The 23,425-nt window shown below is 37.8% G+C and overlaps 1 protein-coding gene across 2 annotated transcripts; it reads right to left on the reverse strand.

Moving 5' to 3' along the window:
* Nucleotides 1-10,876: 10,876 nt before the first annotated feature.
* Nucleotides 10,877-21,045, reverse strand: adad1 (adenosine deaminase domain containing 1 (testis-specific)). 2 transcript variants are annotated; one of them, XM_044040736.1, is made up of 13 exons: nucleotides 20,967-21,045; nucleotides 20,217-20,375; nucleotides 19,911-20,051; nucleotides 19,296-19,466; nucleotides 18,667-18,738; nucleotides 18,211-18,336; nucleotides 17,136-17,259; nucleotides 16,047-16,217; nucleotides 15,805-15,880; nucleotides 15,538-15,694; nucleotides 13,319-13,553; nucleotides 11,770-11,902; nucleotides 10,877-11,512 (listed from the first exon to the last, which is right to left on the reverse strand). In XM_044040736.1, the coding sequence occupies exons 2-13, from the start codon at nucleotides 20,323-20,325 to the stop codon at nucleotides 11,399-11,401; spliced, it is 1,629 nt and encodes a 542-aa protein (XP_043896671.1). In that variant the 5' UTR covers nucleotides 20,326-20,375; nucleotides 20,967-21,045; the 3' UTR covers nucleotides 10,877-11,398. The 2 variants fall into 2 exon arrangements, with proteins under 2 accessions (XP_043896671.1, XP_043896670.1); XM_044040735.1 differs by having other exon boundaries at nucleotides 20,217-20,398.
* Between the last annotated feature and the right edge of the window lie 2,380 nt (nucleotides 21,046-23,425).

The following is a 23,425-nucleotide window of genomic DNA, read 5'->3' on the forward strand; positions in this document are numbered from 1 at the left end:
ATTTGCATGATACAAAATTTAAACTTTCGGAACCATGCAGTAAAAAAATAAGGGACAATTAAGAATGTTTGTGCCAGACAACGTTGTACTTCTAAAAGCCACCAACTGAGTGTGATACTATTCTGTGGTGGCTTGTGGTAAACAGACATCACTACTATCACGGAAACCAAAGCTTTAACCTTCCCTTAGCATTTTTTCCGAGCGGTGAAATATGGTGAGTGCTGACGTTTAGCAGTGGGCCATGATTGATTTTCTGGACAATGTGCCATTCAAACACCACCCCCACACACTACTCATGGAGCGTCACAGGAAGTGATGAAGCATGGATTTTTTAGGGTTTCTTCTGATTCACTCATCACCATCTCCAGATACTAAACTATTAGTAAAAAAAAATATTAAACCTATAAATAAAATCTTCAACATTTACTCCATCAATGTTATTAGTTGCTTCGTCCATAAAATGAAAATTAGCAATTAATCGCTGCAGCCTTATAGTTTTTTTCCTTTGGTCTGTCAGCAAGAAGCAATAGTTCCAAAAATTGCATCAACCACAACAAATACTTTATTTATTAAACTATGAAAACAGTATGTGGCAAGTCAACAACTTAAAATTAAATTAAAATAATAAGTGCTAAAACGATTCAAAATCCATAAGTAAATCAACTAAATCAAGTATTTCAAATTATAAGCAAAAAACAGAGTAAAACAAGAAACACCTTTCTGTTTTGGATTCTGAGAAAAAAATATGACAAAATGTGTTCATTTAAAATATTAAATGGAAAAAAAGGGCCCAAAGAAGTTCTCAAATAAGGAGTGCATGATTTGCATGTCCTGTGCTGTAGGTGTTTGTGTGCCTGTGGCAAAGATGACTCAGGACTTTAACAGTGCTATTGAGCTTAGTTTACACCAAGACCTTCAAACTTTTTTTTAAATAAAATTAAATTTTTTTTAAGAAAATAAAATTTGAAATTAATTGAAGGGAGTTCAATTTACATCTGCAACAATAAAGTCAATTTAACGACTGCTGATGATAATATCGGTTTGGCAGTTAATGATATTCAATATTACACAAAACATTAGAAATGATCTTTGTAAGTAAGACATGGAAACAGCAGGGTTGCCCCCAAACAGCGACAGATTCCATGGATAGAAATTTCCCCACCCTCTTCACCAACGTCAAAATCCATTTGACATTCATTACTTCAGGTGACTCCTGAGGAAACCTCAAAACTGAAACTTAAAGCAGCAAACCACCGTGAGTTGAGCAAGAGTGAAAAACTGACGACAGTGTCCGAAGTGAAAAGGTGTAAAAAGAAAAAAAAAGAAAAAAAATGTAATTGGGATAACACCAACACACAACACACGTATGGGGAAACCCCATAAGTGTGTGGGTGTTAAGAAACACCCTTCCTTCATTTCAACTGGTTGAATGAGCACTAATGTCCTCCTGTGTCTGTTTTCACCTACTGTCACAAGCCACAAGCTCAAACCCCTAAACAGACCTCTCCTATCACAGGCAGATGTGCAAAAATTGATGTCATGATTATCCCGACCTAAGTAACTACAATACTTGATATAAATGCAATATACACTGCCAGGCCAAAAAAAAGTCGCCACCTAAAAAAAAGGGTCACATGATTGGACCGCCTTTACTGTAGCTTTGATTACGGCACTCATTCACTGTGGCATTGTTTCCATAAGCTACTGCAATGTCACAAGATTTATTTCCGTCCAGTGTTACATTGATTTTTCACCAAGATCTTGTATCAATGATGGGAGAGTCGGGCCACTGAGCAAAGCCTTCTCCAGCACATCCCAAAGATTCTCAATGGGGTTAAGGTCTGGACTCTGTGGTGAAAATGATGGCTCATGCTCCCTGAACCACTCTTTCACAATTTGAGCCCGGTGGCAATGTCATCTAGGAATATACCCATGTCATCAGGGAAGAAAAAAATGCATTGATGGAATAATCGGGTCATTCATTATATTCAGGTAGTCAGCTGACCTCATTCTTTGGGCACATAATGTTGCTGAACCTAGACCTGACCAACTGCAGCAACCCCTTACCTATTTGCTAAGTTAAATCCAGGTGGCAACTTTTTTTTGGCCAGGCAGTGCATGTTCAAAAAAATGATTTAAACTCACAGAAATGACAAGGAACTGCAGTAAAGCTGTAAACTCTCCTTGTGGACATTATATTATTTTACGGGGATATGGGATGTGACGAATTACAGGTCATTTTTAGTCTGGTTGCTTTTTTGGATTTTCGGAGCTTCGCCAACACGACACCACTGTAAATATCCATCCATTGTCTACTGCTTTATCCTCACATTTGTAAAAACTCACCACTGAACCCTCCTGGCCATGTGCATTTGTTTTCAAAGGAACTGGTGAACGTCTAAAATAACGCCATCACTGCCTTTATCTTATAGACGTACTTGGTAAGAGCATGGTGATCCTGACATTGTAAGGTTGCTTTTCCGCTAAAAGACAGTAGGGGAGTGGAGACAAGCCGCCAATCTCATTAAACCATCACAATGATTACAAAGCTGTTAAATTTGGGTAAAAATCCTGCATAATTGTGCTTTAAAAAGTGACAACAATCATATATATTTTTTTAACCAAACTGGTCTCGCTCAGGTCGGGTATACATGCTCTAAAAATTCTGAAAATGACAAGAGGAAAATTATCAGTGGTTAAGCTAAACTAAAAATAAACAAACAATACAATAGAGTAATAATAAGTCATATTTCTACATAAGCGGTGCCGAACAAACAAATGGAAACATTTTGTTTCTCTAATTTTTAGTTAAAATAGGATAGCTGAACAATTGTGGCATTACAAGTGGCAATAAAAAAAAACAAACAAAAAACCCCACAACATTTTCAGTGCCCACCTGATTTGGGGTTTTCTCCATTCAGCTGATGGGGGGAAAAAAAGCATCAAAAAAGCATTATGATTAATAGAGAGAACACACCTTTATCAGCCCACTCAATTACACACTATATATTGCAAACTACCCAAGGGCACCACAAGCCACTGACAATCACAACTATTTCACGTCTCTCACAGGAAGTGTCAGTCAAGCCTTACAATGCAGCACTGCTTCAGAATCGCTCTTTGGATGTTTCTTCTCGTCGGGTGTCTTGACACAACACCTATCCCCACAAGGGCTGATGACAAAGAAAATAATGCTCAAAAAATGTGCCTCAGTTTCTCTGAGGTTAAACTGGACTATTCCTCACTGCTTGAAGAAGTCTCATGTGTAAGTAAAATAGCCCTAGAGACATTTTAGCTTTTTCCAATGAAATGTGTTTGCTATAATAAAGAATGTGTTGTGAGCTGTAATCTGATCATTTTTTTCCACCAATTTGTTGCAGGGACAGAATGTGAACTTCACTTCTCCAACAAACGTAGAGGTAAGAATAGTTTGAGAATAATCTGAATGCTGCTTTTGCAGACTACAGCAACTATATCAGCTCTACAGCTTCTACAGTTTCTCCACCAATTGTTTTTTCCAGTTCCAGCTGATTTATTTTTGAGGTGTTTGCTTGAGGAAAGACTACCCAAATGTGATTTTTACATCGGGTTCAGCTTAAAGCTGTTGTCAGTGAAATAATAGAGTAAAAATTGGTCTCTCACTCAAAGGGGTGAAGGAGGAACCTTGAGTTTCCCACAAACCTTTATCCAATCAGAAATCAAAACTCCACAAAGAGATGTCAGTGAAGTGTAGGAAAAGGGGAGGAGAATGATAATGACAGCAATAAACAGGAAGCTCCCCAAGAGTTTTCCTTATTGTAATTAATTAAATGGTGCTTATCAGCTTTAAAAGTGAATCAGGGCATGGACTGAATCTGATTTTGTTTGACTCTTGTATTTGTCAGGAAGCCTGCTATGCTGCAGCTCTGCAGAACTTTATGAATGGACTAGAAAACGCCTCAATCAACTGTGGAGATCAAAACAGACGAATTGACGACTTCACTCAAATGATGGAACTTGGAATTAACAACCAGGACTTGGAATTTGTGAGTATAAACACTTTAAAATAACCTTATAATGTATATCCCAGTTCCTCTGTCAAACACATGACTGATTACTAAACCAGCCTCCTCTTCTCATACTTAGGCCACGACGTCCAAGTGCAAGTGGGAAAGCAAGCAGTTTACGAACTTTGTGAAAGACCTCCAATCTTTTGTTCAACAACTCGCCAACTATAATCATGAGGGATGTCATTAAACGGAGGACAGTTAGGGCTCTAACTTTTCTTCCCTGAACACACTGCGCTATTATTTATCAATTAATAGGAAAACACTGTTCTCAAGCTATTTGTATTTATACATATTTATTTATTTATGTATTTAATACCCAACCGATGTACCGCAACAGTAAACACAATGTGTAAAATTTTGCTAATAAAATATTTATTACAATTGTAACTCATGGTTTTTGTTTTGTCAAGTGTCATTTCCTCAATTGATCAAGTACTTGCTTGGTTCGTTGAAGCATTTTGATACCACACCTGGAAATGGTGATGTTCTCAAATGACTTGTTTTGTCCACAAACTAAAGAACGATTCAGTTTTAATGATTTCTTTGTTAAAGCAAATAAACCAGAAAACATTAAAATTTAAAGGTATGGTGGGAGATCATTTTCTTTTAACTGTATTGATTAAAATCCTCTTCACACCCCCAATTGTTACCAATTCAAGTATCTTACCAGAAAATGACTTTGGTAGAAGTTAAATTCACATTACTTGATATTACTAGATATATAGATAATATACTAGATAATATTACTTGAGTAAAAGTCTTAAAGTACTTGACATTTACATGGAGCCATCTAGGGCTTCTCAAATATTATAGCATTAATATTACATCACCTTTCTCAAGGAATAGACAATCTCTGAAAGGAGGAGATTCCTTTTCACTGCTATTAACTTGCTGAACTTGTGATGCGTCACCTAAATAAATCCTTCTCCTCACCAACACTCAACACCCTGGCTCCTCACTGCCTGTCACGCTGCATCCACCCTCTGGACCAACTGACCAGTTTGCTTATGTAAGTGTCATGCAGCTCAAAAATTCCCATTCTGTTAAGTCACCACAAACAGGATACAAAGATTGCCACTTAGCAACTAACAATATACATACTGACAATTTCATATTTGTAGATAGAATAACAGATTTAAGCGGCTGATAAAATTAATTGAACCTTTTTCACCAATTCAACTCACGAAAATATGATTATATTTAGACTATAAATAGACTACAACTTAAACATCTCAGATGACAAAATATGACTGAAGCTAAATCAAAATCAACACTGCTGATCAGATATACAAATCAGGCCTTTGACTAATGGTAGTGATGAAAGTTTAACACATCAGACAAGAAAATATGTCTTGTCTGACTGTTAGTGAGCGTCTTATTTGGCACAGGGCCTTGTGTTCAATGACGGTACGTGAGGCAAGATGCAAGATACAAGGCAGTGTGGAAAGACTGAGTGGGAAGACAAACGGAAGCAATAAATGAATGTTGTTCAATGAAATACAAAAGACAATGCTGTGAAGTAATACGCCTGCGATAAAAAATGACAGCAAAGAGCGGTTATATAGTTCCAGTTCAGTTTGTTTGTTAAAAACAATGTAATAGTGTAGTAATAAGGAGAGATATTATTGCCGTAATAATTTGGTGTGTGTGGGGTCATTACAGTGAAACATCGCAATATTTAGTGTGCCGATATGTCATAGTATTCAGTAACGTTTTTAGCATATCATTTTCTTATATTGTTGTTACAATTAAACAGTAACATTTTTGTAGCGTAAACCAATAAATTGACATTTCAGTCTACAAAATGGTGCAAAGTGCTTGCTTTCACTAAACATGTTGTGTGAGTATATTGCAATGTACAATTTTGCAAATACACGCAATATCGAATCATGACTTAAACATTGTGATAATATATCGTGGTGTCTCTGGTGATTCCCAACCCTGGGTAATACCAATAATTAGATAATTACCAATATCCAGGTAATAGCTCAATAATGTAGATCAGTGGCATCATATTTATATACATACTGGATTTAATTGTATTACAATTTGTATTAGTACAGACAGAGAAAAGCCTCTACACCAAACTGGTGACTGTCAACCTACTTTCACAAGAGATTGAAGGTGATGAGCCACAATCGGCCACTTGAGGGATTTTACCTAGTTGTAGTAGCACTGTTAAAAAAAAATTCCTACAGTCATCGAAGGGAAAAACAACGCTGTATGCATTAGGTGATAAAGAACTAATTCACCCCACCTTTTCCACCCCACAGCTGTATAAATTGAATGCAGCTCAGAGAGTAAAGCAAACCAACACCTCCACTAAACAACATCCTTATTACTCTGACAAGTCTACCAGTGGAACATGGAGCACTTTATTGGGATTTCCATTTGGATTGTTACTTTCTTCACTTGTCTTCAAGGAAGATATTTACCAATAGTGGACGCAAATATTGACAATATGAGGGATTCAGTTACCTGTGTAAGTCATGTCAACATCTCAAGCCTCACTAGTTTTCCCCAAAGTTTCTGCCAGTTGTTAAAACTAATGATGCTTTCTTTTGTTGCAGCTGCCAAATTCAACATTCTACGCTCCAACAGATGTGACGGTAAGGACATGTCTATAGTGTTAAAATTTTTTCTACTCCCAAGAATAAGAGACGCTCAAGCTGCAGGGTTTTGTTGAGCTTTTCTAAACCACATATAAAGGATCTCTAGTACAGGAAGTGAGCTTACCAGGTCTATTTGCTGACTTCTCTGTGCAAAGCCACAAGTCCCTCTCAGTCAGAGCAGTGATAGGAAGCTAAAACATCTATCGCTCCCCATACACAGGTAGAATGCATCTCTACAGCACTGGACTGCGTGATGAGAGAGCTTAACGGAACAGTCACTCAGGAATGCGACGACCACTTTGGATACATTGACCAAGCTGTTGTATACTTCGAATTTATGACTTTAGGCAGGGTAAGTATTTAGCACCAAAAAATAAATCTACTGCTAATCATAAACAGAGAGTGTGATATTAAATGGACTAAATCTATTTACCGTCTTCACTCTAGGCACAAACAAAGCCTGGTGAATGTGAATGTGAGAGATGGTCTCAAACTTCCTTCAGAGAGTTTCTGAACAAAACGCAATGGTTACTTGAGCTTAAATATGCAACCTCGGTTCAGTAAACAGGGGCGACCTTTGCTTCTCTATCATCAGCTGTACTGAGAAACATTGCAGGAAATCTAGAGAAGCGATGATCTGCTGCAAGTACGCCACGGTGTGAAATGACATGACATTTTTAGAATGTATGTGAAAGATTTTATTGATTGAGCCACATCTGCACAAGTTGAATGAAATGATCTCATGTATATCTTTGTTTTAAGTGATGCTACTGCCTACGATTGTGAACACTGCACTGCAATATTAGCATGTATAACCATGTCACTGCAATATGGAGACAAGACTATTCATATTGATTGTCCGTTTTATTTGTACTAAATATTGAGACCTATTTTTATGGTTTTGATTCATATACTTAACTGCTGTGATAAGTTTCTTTAAGTTCTCAGTCAATTTGAAATGTGAACGTGTTTTGATGTAAGCTCTAGTACAGCTCTGATTATATTTATATATTTATTGTTTATTTAACAAGCTGTATGTTGGTGCCATGAGCATGAACGTTTAACGTAATCATTTTTAATAATAAACTTTGACAAAAGTGTTCTTTGTGATGTTTTTCTTGTCAGAATGTACATATTCGTCGTCTTTTTCATATAGCAAAATGTATGAATTTTGCATTAGTGCTAGCTTTTTCCTTCCTGACAGTGACGCAATTAATGTGGGAGAGGAATAGGCCTGTGGCTTGTGTAGGAGGATGAATTTTAGAACCAATTGCAAATACACTTTTTTTTTTGCATGAAGCCTAAATGGAAAATCACGTCATACTGGAATCACTGCCAAAGGGAAGGAAAAAACCCGGATTCTGTGCATTCCTACCATGATTAATATTCTCTTTGGCCAGTTGAATATAAGCCGCAGGTTTTCATGTTGTAACCAGTAGTGGTGCCAGGATTCAATCTCTTATCAAAGGAGTTTGTTAATGAATGCATCAACTTTATGAATGGCGAGTGAATGCGCGTGACTAGCACTGAATGATCGCGGGGCCACGCGCACTCACTCACGATTCATAAAGTTGATGCATTCATTAACAGCCCTGGGTCAGGTTGCATAGCGTGACGTTATAACGGTGTGATGACAATGAACCCAACACAAAAGACAACACAATGGAGGACATCCATCAGTTCATTTGTGTGAGAATAGACGTTGAATTGCCTCGACTTCCATGGGGTATTTACACCAATCGCAAGGGCGTGTCATTTTTTTTCTGTTGCCTAATCAGCTGACTGCAGTGGGTGGAGCCAGTTTAGCTCCTCTCTGACCTGTACCTTTTTACTCTGGTACCCCAACAGAAGGGTGTCAAATAATGGAAAGGTTGGGGCTGGTTATTTTGGGACTATTGCTAATGGAAATGCAAAAAATATAAACCGTACTGTACAGAACAAAACCATTCCACTCAATGGAAAAAGACTGGGACAGAAAAATGCATCCGGAGCTGCACTCTAATTGAAAAAAATATTAGACAAAAAGTATCTACAACACCACAGGTGAAATATTTAGCGACAGAGAAGATTTCACAAGCAATCGCTGTGGGGCTTACAGGGGTCTTAATCCAGCCATGATAGTTACAGACATGCAATAAATATTTCACCACTACCTGCACAGCACCACAGCAGAGGTGCCGTGTACGGCTTCTAAGTTTTCACTGTTTAACCACATCAAGAGAGTTGCATATCCTGTTTATCTAGTATCGGCTCAGTGGGTAAAAAAAAAAAGGCAGAGCGCATCAGCAAATCTGCATTTGTTTTATGTCACCAAATAAGTTACTTTCAGTTGTAGATTTTAGTTACATTACTCAAGGGATTTATTAACGCAGGGGAAAAACATCAACATAAAATAATACTCACATACATAAATAATAATGTATATAACAGCACACATTTAACATAAAGGGAACATTTAATTACACATAAAACAAAAAGATAGAGCCAAGATGGTGACACTAAAATCATATGGACAGGTGCAAGTTAACTTTGTGTCCTCATCTAAAACACATATACTAAAAATTGGGAATATGTCTTTACAGGAGGGTTTCAATTAACTAATTTGACTCTTGCACAGTGAAGAAAACAATAATCTTCAACAGCAGGAACAGTCATTTATCATACCAGAAAATTACCTATGCATCAGAAATGACCTTATGTCGAAATAATTAAATAATGTGCATTTTTACCCAACACTGACATAAAATTATGAACACTGCAAAAGTGCTATGAGGAGTTTGTGCAAGATGTTGCATCACAATCTGCACTGCATAACGTAAAAGCAACAAGTTATGAAAAATTAAACCTGAAGCTGAGCTCGATCCTTGGACACAAGTTCCCTCCATGCACTGGGAATTCCTTCTACATGGCAAAGCAGTAGGAAGTAGTAGACACATCACTCCATTCACAAGACTGCTCAACACTTTAGAAGTAAATCAACTGCTGAATATCATACACAGGAAACCATGGCATTTCCTGTATGTGTAATAACACAGAGAGGCAAATCAACTGTTTGCACAAACAGAGGGTCCTAATCGTTGCTGGATCCAGTGAGTCTTTACAGTGGACATCTGCTACTTCACATGAGACTTTCACCTGGAACATATTGTTAGCAACAGCTAGCCATTTAAAGACTACAATTAAAATAAAACAATGTATGAACATGGTTTATCATGAAACGTCTGCCCCTAGTTGCAAAATACAAGTTAGTTACAACATGGAGTGAGAAGTTAGTAACTAATGATTGTCATAATAGATAATTTTGGATTAGATCACCCACGCATACGCAGCCAAGCTTCTCCAGGTGCACAGAGCCACCATGATTCATATTTCACCCTGGCATAGCCAAAGAATGAGGTCAGCTGACTACCTGAATATAATGAATGACCAGATTATTCCATCAATGCATTTTTTTCTTCCCTAATGACATGGGCATATTCCAAGGTGACAATGCCAGGATCACATCAGGCTCAAACAGGGAAAGAGTGGTTCAGGGAGCATGAGCCATCATTTTAACCACAGAGTCCAGACCTTAACCCCACTGAGAATCTTTGGGATGTGCTGGAGAAGGCTTTGTTCAGTGGCCCGACTCTCCCATCATCGATACAAGAGCTTGGTGAAAAATGAATGCAACACTGGATGGAAATACATCTTATGGAAGCTTATGGAAACAATGCCACAGTGAATGAGTGAGTAATCAAAGCTAAAGGCTTTGTTAAAGGAAACGATGTGACCCTTTTTTTTTTAGGTGGTGACTTTTTTTTGGCCAGGCAGTGTATGACTTACCTTTTCAATGGCTTGTAAATGAACTGAATTTCTTTATTCCAAGTTTAATTTTCTTCATATAGCTATTCTTTTATCTTGGTCTGCTTTACCATCCCTTTTATTGGATAAATATTGTTTACCATTATCTGTCCATTCTTTATCAATCAATTTCATTCTCATTTGTTACATTTTTACACATTTATTTTTCTTCTATGCCCACTGAGTTCTTGTTATTCATCAGTTTTTAGTCTCCTGTGTTTTCATGTGTGATCCATGTTGGCAGTTAGTTGGGATGGTTGATGAATGAGAGGTGGGCTGATGAGTGTGGATGTATTTCAATTGCATTGATTTATGTGAAAGGTGCTACATAAATAAAGTCAGATTGATTGATAAATGTACTGTACTTCATGATTTTGAGCTGGGAACTTTTTTTTTATTTATCATTTATTTAAATGCTCACACAGTGCCTCACAAATTCTCACAGCAGCATCACGTATTAAATCTAACACATGAATTGGATGAAAACAAATGTAAACATAAGCTACTTATCATATCATATTCAAGGGCACTGCTCAAAAGTAGGTTAGTCATATTCATTAAACAAAGTATTATAAACTTACTATTATAAACAGTAACAACAATAACTAATGAACATAACTAATGTACCATATACAGTGAAAACTTCAACTAAGCATAACTTTTAACCTGATAAAGGCCAGTTCAGAGCTCCAACATAATTTGTCTTATTATACACAAAAGTATAACTACTGTATTTTGATTCCTCTTTTGGAAACCAGAACTGCTCTGTATCAAAATGGACAGGAATTGAGTTTAATCCCTCGAAAAAGCGTGTCTTCTTGCAAACTTAAAATAGTTTTTTAAAAGTTGGAACATATTTTTTTTCTCTTATTCTAAATGTAAATGTGACTTTACTCACATGCTGAAATTATCAATGACTGAAAGCTTGACCAGCCAGGAACCAAAGCCCTGCTGCGACAGGTACTCCCTCAGCACATTCTTTGCCTCCTGGTACGACTTTGCCATCCTCTTCAGTGACAAAAACAGTAGGATTAGTTTAATTAAAACTAAATATGACGCAGAAACTAGCATTTCAAACAATTTCAATCATAGATGGAGTAAGGGAAAACGATGATTGGGAATTACACTAAATGTGTTATTCAATTAAGAAAGGGTGACATGAATTTTAGTAGATCAGTGCTGCAATCTACTGTATATTAATCCAATCATTCAAGTGATGCTTAATAAACAGTTCATTTAAAGTGAGGGTGGGCTGTTGCAGTTACCTTGGCTTCTCTGTAAGAGCTTGTGGCCAGCAGATCCTGTCTCTGGGCTTCTTTGGCCACTAGCTTGAAGCGGTGTAGCATCGCTGCTTTGCACAGACGACTCGCCAGAGCAGAGCCACTCTTAAAGGGTGACCTATTGTAAGAGAGTTGGTGTGGTGTCAGTGTTAGGGTTGGATGTGACATAATGGCAGACAAAGCTGAGGAAAGACAGCAGAAACGTGAGCATGTCCCCACAGAGATGACAGACAATATGAAAAGTTGTTTGTGTGACGTCAAGGATGATTTTCAACAAATAGCTACTTTCCTGCTTGGAAGCATGACCTGGTAAATAAACACATTTATAAAATATATTATCATCGTGCCATGTTACGTCTCTTCATCCCTTCAAGAGTGTATATGTTACAGATCTTTTATCCCCAAACCACCTTAAGATCCTCCAAAAAAGGCCTTTTTACTGGTCCAAATTCAAGATAAATAGATACAGTCCACTTTATCATTTCCCTTTCGGTTACCGCCTTTTGTGTTGTCCTCTGTAAAACTAAAATAAATATCACTTCCTACACGCTCTTGTAGACTGTAATAATTTACAGTATCAATCAATTACTAAATGAATCACCAAATATTCTGATAATTGATTAATCAGCATTGGTGTTTCTTTAAATAATTAAACAAGGCCCCTGATAATTTTTAGATTCTTAACTATGAATGTTTCCTGGTTTCTTTGCTGCTCCACATTGCAAATAAATCATTAAAAGTGAAAAATTTTAGTTTGTGGACAAAACCAGACATGGAGAGAAAACATAATTTTGATCCGTGATCAACATCAGCAATTTCAAAATAAAAGCCTTGTGGTTCCGAGGACCCTGCCCGAGGACATAATTTTTCTGTGGTGCACACTCATTCACTCTCTCACACTCAGGGTATGAATATGACTTTTTATATGTCATTAACCTGTCTCTTTCTCTCCCGAGTTTGTGCCTTTCCTTCCTTTCCTCTCTCTCTCTGTATCCTCATCTTGCAGGTTGCAGGATAAAGATCCAATTTTCAAGGCTATTCCTATCATACATATCATCATTGACAGTACAAACTTGTAACTTGTTGTTGTGTAACAGCTCTCTCTTCTGTCAGAGATTTCTTCCTATTAAGAGGGAGTTTTTTCTCTCCACTGATGCCTAGTGTTTGCTCATTGTGTGAACTGTTGGGGTTCTCTGCTCTCCCTGATGCTGTCTATGTACAGTGCCTTGAGATAGTGTATGTTATGATTTGGTACTATACAAATAAAATTGAATTGAATAATATAGAGGATGAAGTTAGAAGTTTTCTTTAAATCAAAAATGAAAACAACTTTTTGGCTGGATTTTACCTAATCCTAGGTTATTTTACCTAATCCTAGGTTGTTGAACTTGTAAAGTGCTCTCTAAATGTATTATCATCATTATTATTATTATTATTATTATTATTATTAATAACAATAATAATAATAATAATAAGTGAAAACATGAGGAAAAGATGATTTACTCCCTCTTTGCAGCAACATAATCATCCTTACTCCTCTATGGTCTTGCCCAGCAGACCATCCACAACCTCCAGCGAGCCATCTCCTTCACTCCAGTTGATACCGTAGGTTAAATCGCCACCGTTGGCAGTGTCGGCAGCCACAGACGCCACAAGGCTGATGTGGGGCCTCATCATGCAGTAGTACATGGGCAGTTGAGAGGTGATGCCTTCCACACGCTGGCTCACCGACATCTTCATTCCACGGATGTCACTGCAGCAAGAATCGCCTGTAAGATTCAACGATGATCAGTTGGTATATATTTCAGCAAATACCGTTATACTTGATTATTTGATTTTCTTTCCACAACCTGAGAATTAAGCAACATTTACACTAGGTCTATCGGCCATCGAAACCATTGGGGGGGGCTGCAGCCAACACTTTGGTCAGCATGAAATACTGCAGGTTAGACTAGGGGTCTCAAACTCAAATGACCTGTGGGCCAATGACTGTCTCATCTGGTCAGTCTGGGGCCAGTCAAGTAAAAAAAAAAAGCTCAACTTTTTTGGGAAAAGCAACAGTTGCGGTGGACGCTATGAGCTCAAAATTACATATCAATATGCCGTATTAATTAAATTTTTTATATGTACTCTATTGCCTTGTGTGAGCTTTTCCGTCTTTGATCCATTATTCTGTAAAGCACTTTGGTCCACTGTGTTTGTTTTACAGTGATTTACAAATAAAGTTGGATTGGATAATTTCAAAATATAAGTTGTTGTTTTATTATGCAACAACAAAAGAAATCATATTTATGATGCAAAATTAATCTGCTAATTTAAAAATAAAACATAGAAATGACTCGTTACAAATTGATATTGTTTGGAGGGCCACATTTGGCCAACAGGCTGCAATTTTGAGACCACTGGGTTAAACTGTATCTGAGATCATTATAGAAATAAAATATAAAATACAACTTGTCAGGATACAGTTGCATCCGTCACTATCCATTTGGTGTCATTTTTAATACTTTGTTTCCGAAAACGATGACACAAAAAGAAAATGAACCCTCATGTTTTGTGAGGCTGTTTTGAAACAATGCATTCCTGAGGGCACCTCGGGGTTAATTAAGTTGTGCATGCTGCATTGTGTTCATTAACAGTGTGTGTAAATGTTTTTTTACAAACATTTACATCCTATTCGACCAACTCCGGAGTTTCCCTCTCTCATGGGCAAATGTGGGTCACGTAGTCATTTTGATAACGAAAAGACAAAAGGACAAGAGTCAGGTGGAAAAATCAAACATGATTTGTCTCTTTATGAAACCAAACATGGAAACTTGAGTAGGACATTTTTTTGCACATAATATATTTTTTTTCCTATCAGATCATTTTAATGTTGGGGAATTTGGTGCCTTATCATTCCTGCATGCAAAAAAAACCTGTCAGATGACTTCATTCAAAAGTTCCCTATGAGTTACTATTGCTTCAAAGACAAAGAGTAATCCCCAGCCCACACACACGTTACACAACTTATAACACTTACTCACGCAAGGTTGTTTACTTGTGTGTGTGATGCATCTTCTGCTGCTTTACTCATGAAGAGATAACAGCTAAACCAACAGTTCAGTCTGCAGATTTCAGTGTTGTGATTGTCCACTCAGGACAGTTTAATTGGCTTGTGTCGCACATTTTCAAGAGGGCTGAGTATCGTTGATTATTTCCAGAATCCATTCTGATTCACAAGGTCCCAATTTGCTTCAGTTAACGATTTGACTTTGGTTCATTAAGATATGTGCACAGAAATAATGCTGTAAATTAGGGCTGCGACTACAACAATTCTCAAAATCCATTAAAAATCCTCCAATTCATCGAGTAATTGTTTGACCCATAAAATGTCAGAAAATGTTTTAAACCTGTAAATGATACCAAAATTAATCAGTTTGAATGATTTCTTCCTTATATGGAGCAAAGTAAATTAGTCACAAACAAAATATTTGACCTTTTATTTTGTAATGGATTATAATCAATTAATCAAGTAATTGTTTCAGCCCTTCTGCAAATTGTATAAGATTCTCTATCCTGGTTTAATGTTAAAAATATTTACATTAACGCAGTACCATCAAACAGTCTGAGCCGCGAGATAAGGTTTTTTTGGGAAACATTGGTCGACACTTTCTCAATTACCACATGACAAGGTCAGTGTGACCTCTGCCTCTATTTATTTTTTCAGACCAGAGACATCCCGGACAATCCTGTGATGACTTTTTTACTTGCCTATGAGGATGCTTTGGATATAGACGGGCTCAATGAAATGGCTGAGCAGGGCTCCCTGGTATCCCAGCACCTGCCACTGAGTGACCTTGTCTGTGGCAGACATGCTGACCACTTTGGAGGTGGACTGATCAAATGTCGATGAGAAAACGGAGAACACCTTTTAAAAGAAACATACTGATTAGGAATCATGCTCCAACAACCCCAATAAAAATCCTATAGATGAGAGAATAAAAATCTTATAGATGAGAGAATGTAATTGTGCGATACCTTGCCCTCCACTGACAAGTGCAGGCTGATTTCATTAATAACTTGCAGTGCCGACATGGAGAGAGGGTTCAGCCGCCTGACAACAGTAGACAATAATGTTTATGCAACCTCACAACAACTGGCACCTCTACGGCTGAGTAAAAAAATTATTCCAGTATTAATCCTAATATTTGGCCTAAATCCTTGATATCCAATACTCAATGAGTGCACTGAAGGACGAGACCTATGATGTTGAAACTCACAGCTGGGAGGGAATTTGAGCAGCTCCCTTTGGCAGCTGATTGACATAGAGGTGAAGGGTGATGCCACTCTTCAGGCTGAGGAGGTGGCTGCTGCTGCTCTGCTGGAAGACCGACTTCTCCGTCAAATTGGCTGTTTTGCTGAAGAACATCAGCAGGTGCCGGTACAGAAACCTAACAATTGCATGATGTTAGATTTAAAATATGTTCCCACTGCAACAAGTTAAACCTCATCTCAGAAGATTTGTACTGCTTTCAAAGTAGCAAAATGTATACGTTCTTAAGGTCTTCGCGCAACAGTTAGGTGACAGGAAGCGAGACTTCTAAAGTTGAGCTGATTTTAATTCAGAAACAGAAACAAAGAAAAATACCTGGCTACAGCCAATGCTGAAAAAAAGAGGAGAGTAAATTCTCTACCACTTAATCGATGATTTTTTAAGACAGTTTAGATTTGAGGATGGCTCTTGTTTGTAAACAGTGGATGTTGTGCACTAATACACATAGTGTTTATGTCAGAAGTTGAAAAAACAACATTGGATTTCTTACAAATAAAATGCACAAAAAGGCCTTTTGTTACTAATATTGCTCAAATAGGACTGACTCTTACTTTTCACTGACAACACTAAACCACATTATTTAAAAATGACACGTAGTTATTGTGTGACTCAAGGGGAAAATGGAAAACCCATACATGTACCACATCACTAGTGTATGTGACTTTACGGATGTTCTTAATAGTAGCTATGTTCATATTTGTTGCTTGTACAACACACAATTACATGAGTAGATAAGTATCTCCACCAGATCAAAAGCAAATATTGGTTTGGTTGTAAATGTATAAATAATAAAAAATTTTAAAAAGGGAAACTGCAAAATGCACCTCAGTGTTGTCTGACTAAACAACAGGAAACTCACTCTAGCTTACTGTGGTCAACATACGAATGCGTTTGCAAACATTTACCCCTGATAGAAGGTGAAATTGCTTCTTGTATTTGTGTGCTCATTTTTAACCTTCACTTCTGACTGCACTGACACTTTCATCATGGGTTCAGAGGGCGAAAATGACACACACAAGTTATTTTTGCTACTAACCTCATTAGAGACCTCCTCGCAGTGACAACTGCATGTGAATCATGCACAAGGCGTCCACTCAGTGAAGCGCTCTCTTTGATGTTGAAGTCCCCGGTGCCAAGAGCGACCACCTCACATCCGCTGGCTAGAGGGCAAGAGGAGATTGAGGACAGAGGTTTAGACATAGAGCAGCTGGCTACACAAATGTAAACTAACAGGAAAAGGTATGACGTTTGAGTAATGTTGCTACTTATCCTTACAGTTCATAGTGTTACATGTTGCATATTTGAATGTTGCTCTATTTAAATGGAGAAAACCGTTAATAAAAATCATGCAATATTTTCTATCATACACCTTTCATACCTTAACATTAACATGCTGCAACTTTGGCTTAAGTGTCCCTAAACCTTCCAATTGAAAGACGACACGCTCTAGGTGCACATATATTAATGTAGGTTAGAAATGTCTACAGAAGGCTACAGAAGGCTGTTTGCACACACCAACAGTCTCAGTGTATTATAACTCTAAAACAAGCAGATGAGAGAAGACAGGAAACACCTGTACTATAAAATCAAGTTAAACATACCCAGTACATTCCTCCACTATCTACCTTCACTAAACCAAAGAAACCACAGTCTACCAGCTGAGCTGACAGTGGTCATAAACTCAATAAGATTAAACCAGGTCTTCCTGGGCGTGTACGGATTAAAAAAAAGGTAGTGAATGTAGAATATAACGAGTCACAAACACAGAAGAGTCTAGTGTCAGCAGAGCGGCCACAACATCCAACTTCATCCACATTTGTGTGTACCCATGCCATTAAATTTATGAGTAACTTGTACTCAAGCAGGGATCTTTTAGACTACCATAACAAAAATACAGTAGCTATAGTAGCTGAGTCACTTGCCTGCCCCACCAGCCTGATAATGTGGACGTAGCCTGATAATGTGGACGTAGCTACGAAAAGTCAACTGTGAAGTCACAATGGTAACAGCCAGACTGCACCAAATAGAATTAACTATATTATAATATTTTACTGTCCAATGTTTAGAGCATACTGGCGCCTGACTTTGTTTCCTTGTGAGAGTTCACTTACACGTCTGAAGGATGAACGCCGCTGTGGTGCCTGCGCAGGCCGAGAACTCCAGGTGACTGTTCATCAGTTTGGACAGCTGATCTCGAACAGCGAGGGGAATTTGGAGGTTGACGCAGTTCTTGCTTTCTAAGTGGCAAAAAGACGATAAAGAAAAACATCCTCAGCTGGCTGTGAACTTACCACAGACATGTCGATGAAGTGAAGTTTCAAAAAAATTTATGAAAAGTATATTTAATGACTTTCAAAAGGAAAACCCTATGTAAAACATAGGAAAAGCTGTACAGAAGCTCCATGACACATGAGCAGGAGACACACATACGCCCAGCATGTCTCATACACGTGAGACAGCAGATCAGCGCTGCTGCCCTCACACACTGGCCATATAATTAGTGTGTCATTTGCTGCTATTGCACCAATATGGCAATGTGTGAGAACTGTACTGAAATCCATAGTTACCAGGATTGGGCCTAGAAGGGTAAACATCAGAGATGGAGGGCTCCTCTTTAACTGGAAGGGGTGGAGGGACATCTGAGACATCAAGACAGACAGAGAAATTCAGAATTCTTTTTTGCATCTTTCAATACACACAATACACACCCAGCATGTCTCATACACATGAGACACAGCGGGTCAGCGCTGCTGCCGTCACACACTGGCCATATAATTAGTGTGTCATTTGCTGCTATTGCACCAATATGGCAATGTGTGAGAACTGTACTGAAATCCATAGTTACCAGGATTGGGTCTCGAAGATGGAGGGCAGAGAAATTCAGAATTATCTTTTGCATCTTTCAAGTGTATGCATCCTACTGTCGCTGCTTAAACTGACTGTGTATCACCTGTCATTACCATATTTCTCATGTCAAACATCATTTACCCTAAATAAGATTTATATACAGAATCGTATGTACTATTCTGAGACAACAGTGCCTTTCAAAGCATTTGAACCCCACAGCATATCATATTTGGATGATTTTGCTTGAGAATCATCAAACCAAAACGTACACAAATAGTGGTATAAATACTCTACTGTAAAATAAACAAAGACTTATTTCAACCTTCAAATAAGAAAAAAGCTAACAAACCTGAAGCCTCAGGGAGGACATACTTCCCATGGCTCAAAGTGGGCAGCAGGTCCTCCAAGGCAAGTGCTGCTGCACTCAGTTTAGCATCCTTTTTGGTTTTTCCTATGCCAGTCTTGTATTCAAATCCATCAATCACCACACAGAAGGCAAAGTAGAGGCCTGGTAGGTGTTCTGAGAAAACAGGAGCAAAGAAACATGAGGAAAAAACGAAACAATTGAATGACTGATTGTCATAATGGCACAATTACATTTCAGAAGTGATCAGGAATCATTTGAAAATAGGCAGCATGTAAAAGCTTAGCATAAATTATCAAGTAAAACCAAACAACAAGCTTCCAGATACAAACAGTGTGGTAATTACTGAACTGTATTTGACCGCATAGAGAAACAAAGAGTAGAGCTGCAACTAAAGATTATTTACATAAACAATTAATCAGTTGATTACTTACTTTGTCAGTAAAATATCTCCCTTAACTTGAAGTGATGTTGTTGAATATCTTGTCTTGTTAACAAACTGAAGCTATTTAGTTTTATTGATTTCTATGTTATATGAAGCAAAAAAGGTCAGAAAATATTTATATACGAGTAAGCCGAAAATCAACTGAGGTGTTTTACCTGAGGTCACCGTCTCCTTCATCTCCATGTGGAACTGAAAAGCTTGGGCCAGCAGATGGAGCAAAGACACAGGGTGAACTTCACCTTGCTTGTATCTGTCGATCAGTTCTTTAGGTGACACCATTGGCTTTGAAGCATATGCTAAATTGGAGAAAGAAGGAAATGTTTAGGAAGGGAGACACTTATTTACACCAACAGAGACAAAAATGAAATCACACAAAGATGAATGCTATGTTTTAGTGGGATTACATGAACTATCACTGATATCACAGATGATGCTGATAAAAATCACATTCAGAAACTCACCAGGTCTGGAAGTATCTTTGGCTGGCTGGCGAAAGACATCTCTATTAGCACCATTGGAGGTTGGCAACGGTGAGGAGGACAAATGTTCCCTCACAGGCAAATTCTTCATGAGAATTTGGGCAGAACAGGCTCCTCTGGAACCTCGAAATGAACCGCCAGCTGTAAACATCCCTCCAGATTTACTGGAAACATCTCATTACAGTTACCAACTGCTTCCATAAAGCAATGTACATAACACCCCTAACTAAAGGCAATAGTTATTAATCTTACTGACTTTCTAAAGGCTTTTTAAGAGTTGCAGTGTTTAATACATACAAATTGTATATCACATCTGAAGAAGGATAGTCAAATTACTAAACCCTATCCCCATCTCAAAGGCAGCAAACGTTAAATTGACTTTTCTATTCCATATTTAGCAGTTAGAAAAAAAAACATGGTGCCTAAAAACTACATTGATATATACAAAAATACTGTTATTTACCACACCTTAAATGCCATTTTAAAATGAAAAGAGAATGAAAACAATCTGGAGTTTACAGATGTCATGGAGGTAGCATTTATATTTGCTACCTGTAGCAAATTGCTAGCCGAGTAGCAGATGCTAACGGGGGTACGTGACAAACTGAGAATATACCGTGTTAACTGACTTAGTGTTTGAAGGAAAATAATTATCCTGTTCAAATTCACCTCTACAATTTATTTAATGTTATTAAAAACGTAAAATCTCACCAACAAAGACATTTTTATTACCTTTCACTAGTTTTGACGATTGCTTGGCGGAGAAGCTGAGAAGCTTCTAGAATATGGGCGTGGTCTGACGCAGGCGCAATCAACGAGCAGAGATGATTAATTACTAAAACACGACCACTGACTCTGTTTGAGAAACAGTGACCTAAATCCCCGGCCGCGGTCATGTGATAGGATGCGGGTCATATCGCGATATTTCATTATGATAATTATTTTTATGAAGATAATACACAGAATTTCAAAGTAAAAGTGTTTGTTATGATATGGAATGATATACACAGTCCACTTATAATAATTCAAATTGAAAAAAAATTGTGTGTGTATGTATAATTTTAATGTTAAATAAGTTTGGGTTATCATATATATATATATATATATATATATTTATATATAAGAGTATATTATTGTACCGTATATTGCATATATATAGTATGAGATCATAGTGGATTTTGATTTTGAGATCTCTGTTTTATTATTATTATTATTATTATTTTTGATCACAATCAAGGATAAAATTTGCTAAAGGAAAGGTTTTAATAGGCCACACGGTGGTGTAGTCTCCCCGTATGTGCGTGGGTTTTCTCCGGGTTCTCCGGCTTCCTCCCACAGTCCAAAAACATGCAATGTGGGGATTAGGTAAATTGGACACCCTAAATTGACCATAGGTGTGAGTGTGAGAGTAAATGGTTGTTTGTCTATATGTGTGTAGCTGAGATTGGCACAGCACCCCCCGGGACCCTCTGGTGGAGGATAAAGCGGTAGATGATGGATGGAAACATTTTGATAAACTGTCTAAGACAGACTCTACTTTCTCAGACAGTACTACTTCTACATGTTTCTTGAGGCGTAAACAGTGGCACATTTTTTGTGTCTATATTTAAAAATAATGTTATTATTATTATTATATGTTGCATTTGCATGGAATCATTTATATAACATGCAACTTTCGCACATGTATTTATTGTTTTCCATATCCGACATTACTGCAGGATATGAAATGTCCTCTTGACTTTTAGTTCTTTATAACTGCTTACTTTATGTTTCAGTTCACAAATAATTCACTTGATTGTTTTGAGGAAAAAGTGACAACAAACACGAGCGAGAGCGTGAAAAGGGGGCTTCCTCTTTCACTCCCCCCACCCCCTCTGCTGGCACAATGACACAGTGACATTATTGTGTTGACGTCAGAGCTCGTGCAGCACTTTAAACACTAAAATGACCTTGCAAGTGTCCAAATCACTGTGTGCAACTTTTACTGATATTATTCAGGAGTTGTACTGTGTTGTTTTTTAATAGAAAAGGCTGTATGTGTCTCCAATGATATACAAAAAAGCAGGTCACGCCACTGTAATATTTCCACTATAGCAATAAACAATTGTAAACGATGATATTTTTATTTCACTGGCATCAAGTGAGGATGTGAAACATGGATTACATTACCGTATTAACCCGGTGCTGAACCATGTCTGTTGAATCCCACATTATAACTAACTGACTATAATGATAATGATTTTTTTCTCATCCCTGTTCAAAGTGAGGAGTTAGATGAGAGCAAATAATACGTTCATTCTCACAATTGTTCATTTGTTCAGTGACGTTTCCACCACATTGCCATTTCCAGTTTGGTGAAAGTAAATGTGTGGGTAGGAGGATTTCCTTTTCTTTCCTTCTGCCTGGGTAACTTTTGTGCTGTATACTTACATCAGCCTTTTAACTCTCTTTTCACTCGTACACTTACACATACACTAGTCGCTGGACAACTGACCTTGTTCTGAATAAGTCATCTCGAGTCTGTTCACATGAGCTGCTAATGTTGTTTATCTATATAAGTTATTTCAGAAAACGACGTTTACATGACTCTTTGTCCTGATCTGGTTTATATTATAAATACTATCTATGTAAGGTTAAAGGTTAAAGTGCAGATGGAACGGCTACTTGTGGTGAAGGGCTTTGCAGAAATGAAACTTTGGTCTTGTACTTTAAAGGGCACTGGCTTTAGTGAACCAGGAAGTATCCTCACTGAGGACTGACGATTAGCAATTATGAGAGCTTTAAAAAAAAAAAAGTGAAATGGAACAAGCAGCCCACAGCGGCGAACAGCGAAGGTCACCGCAGGAACAAAGATGTTTTCTACACCCCCACAGAGTGCAGGGACACTGTTTGACGTTACTTCTCTAATCAGTCACACGTGGAGAAAAAAAGAAAGAAAAAGGGAAAGGACGCGTTCTGAAATGAGTTTGCTTGCTCCGTTCCTCCTGTTATAGTCTTCCCATCAGTGGCTAAGAGAAAGGAAAAAGATGAGTCAGTCTACGCTGTGAGCCGCCATGTGTCCTTTACAGCACCCCAGATTCTAATGGTGCGGAAACAGAGGCAGTTTATTTACTTTTCTGTGTCGGTTACAAAGTCACTTCACCATTCCTTATTTAGAATCAACAGTATTTGAGGTATTCGAGGTGCTACAA

Source organism: Solea senegalensis, linkage group LG12, assembly GCF_019176455.1.
Source record: "Solea senegalensis isolate Sse05_10M linkage group LG12, IFAPA_SoseM_1, whole genome shotgun sequence".
NCBI classification, from domain to species: domain Eukaryota; kingdom Metazoa; phylum Chordata; class Actinopteri; order Pleuronectiformes; family Soleidae; genus Solea; species Solea senegalensis.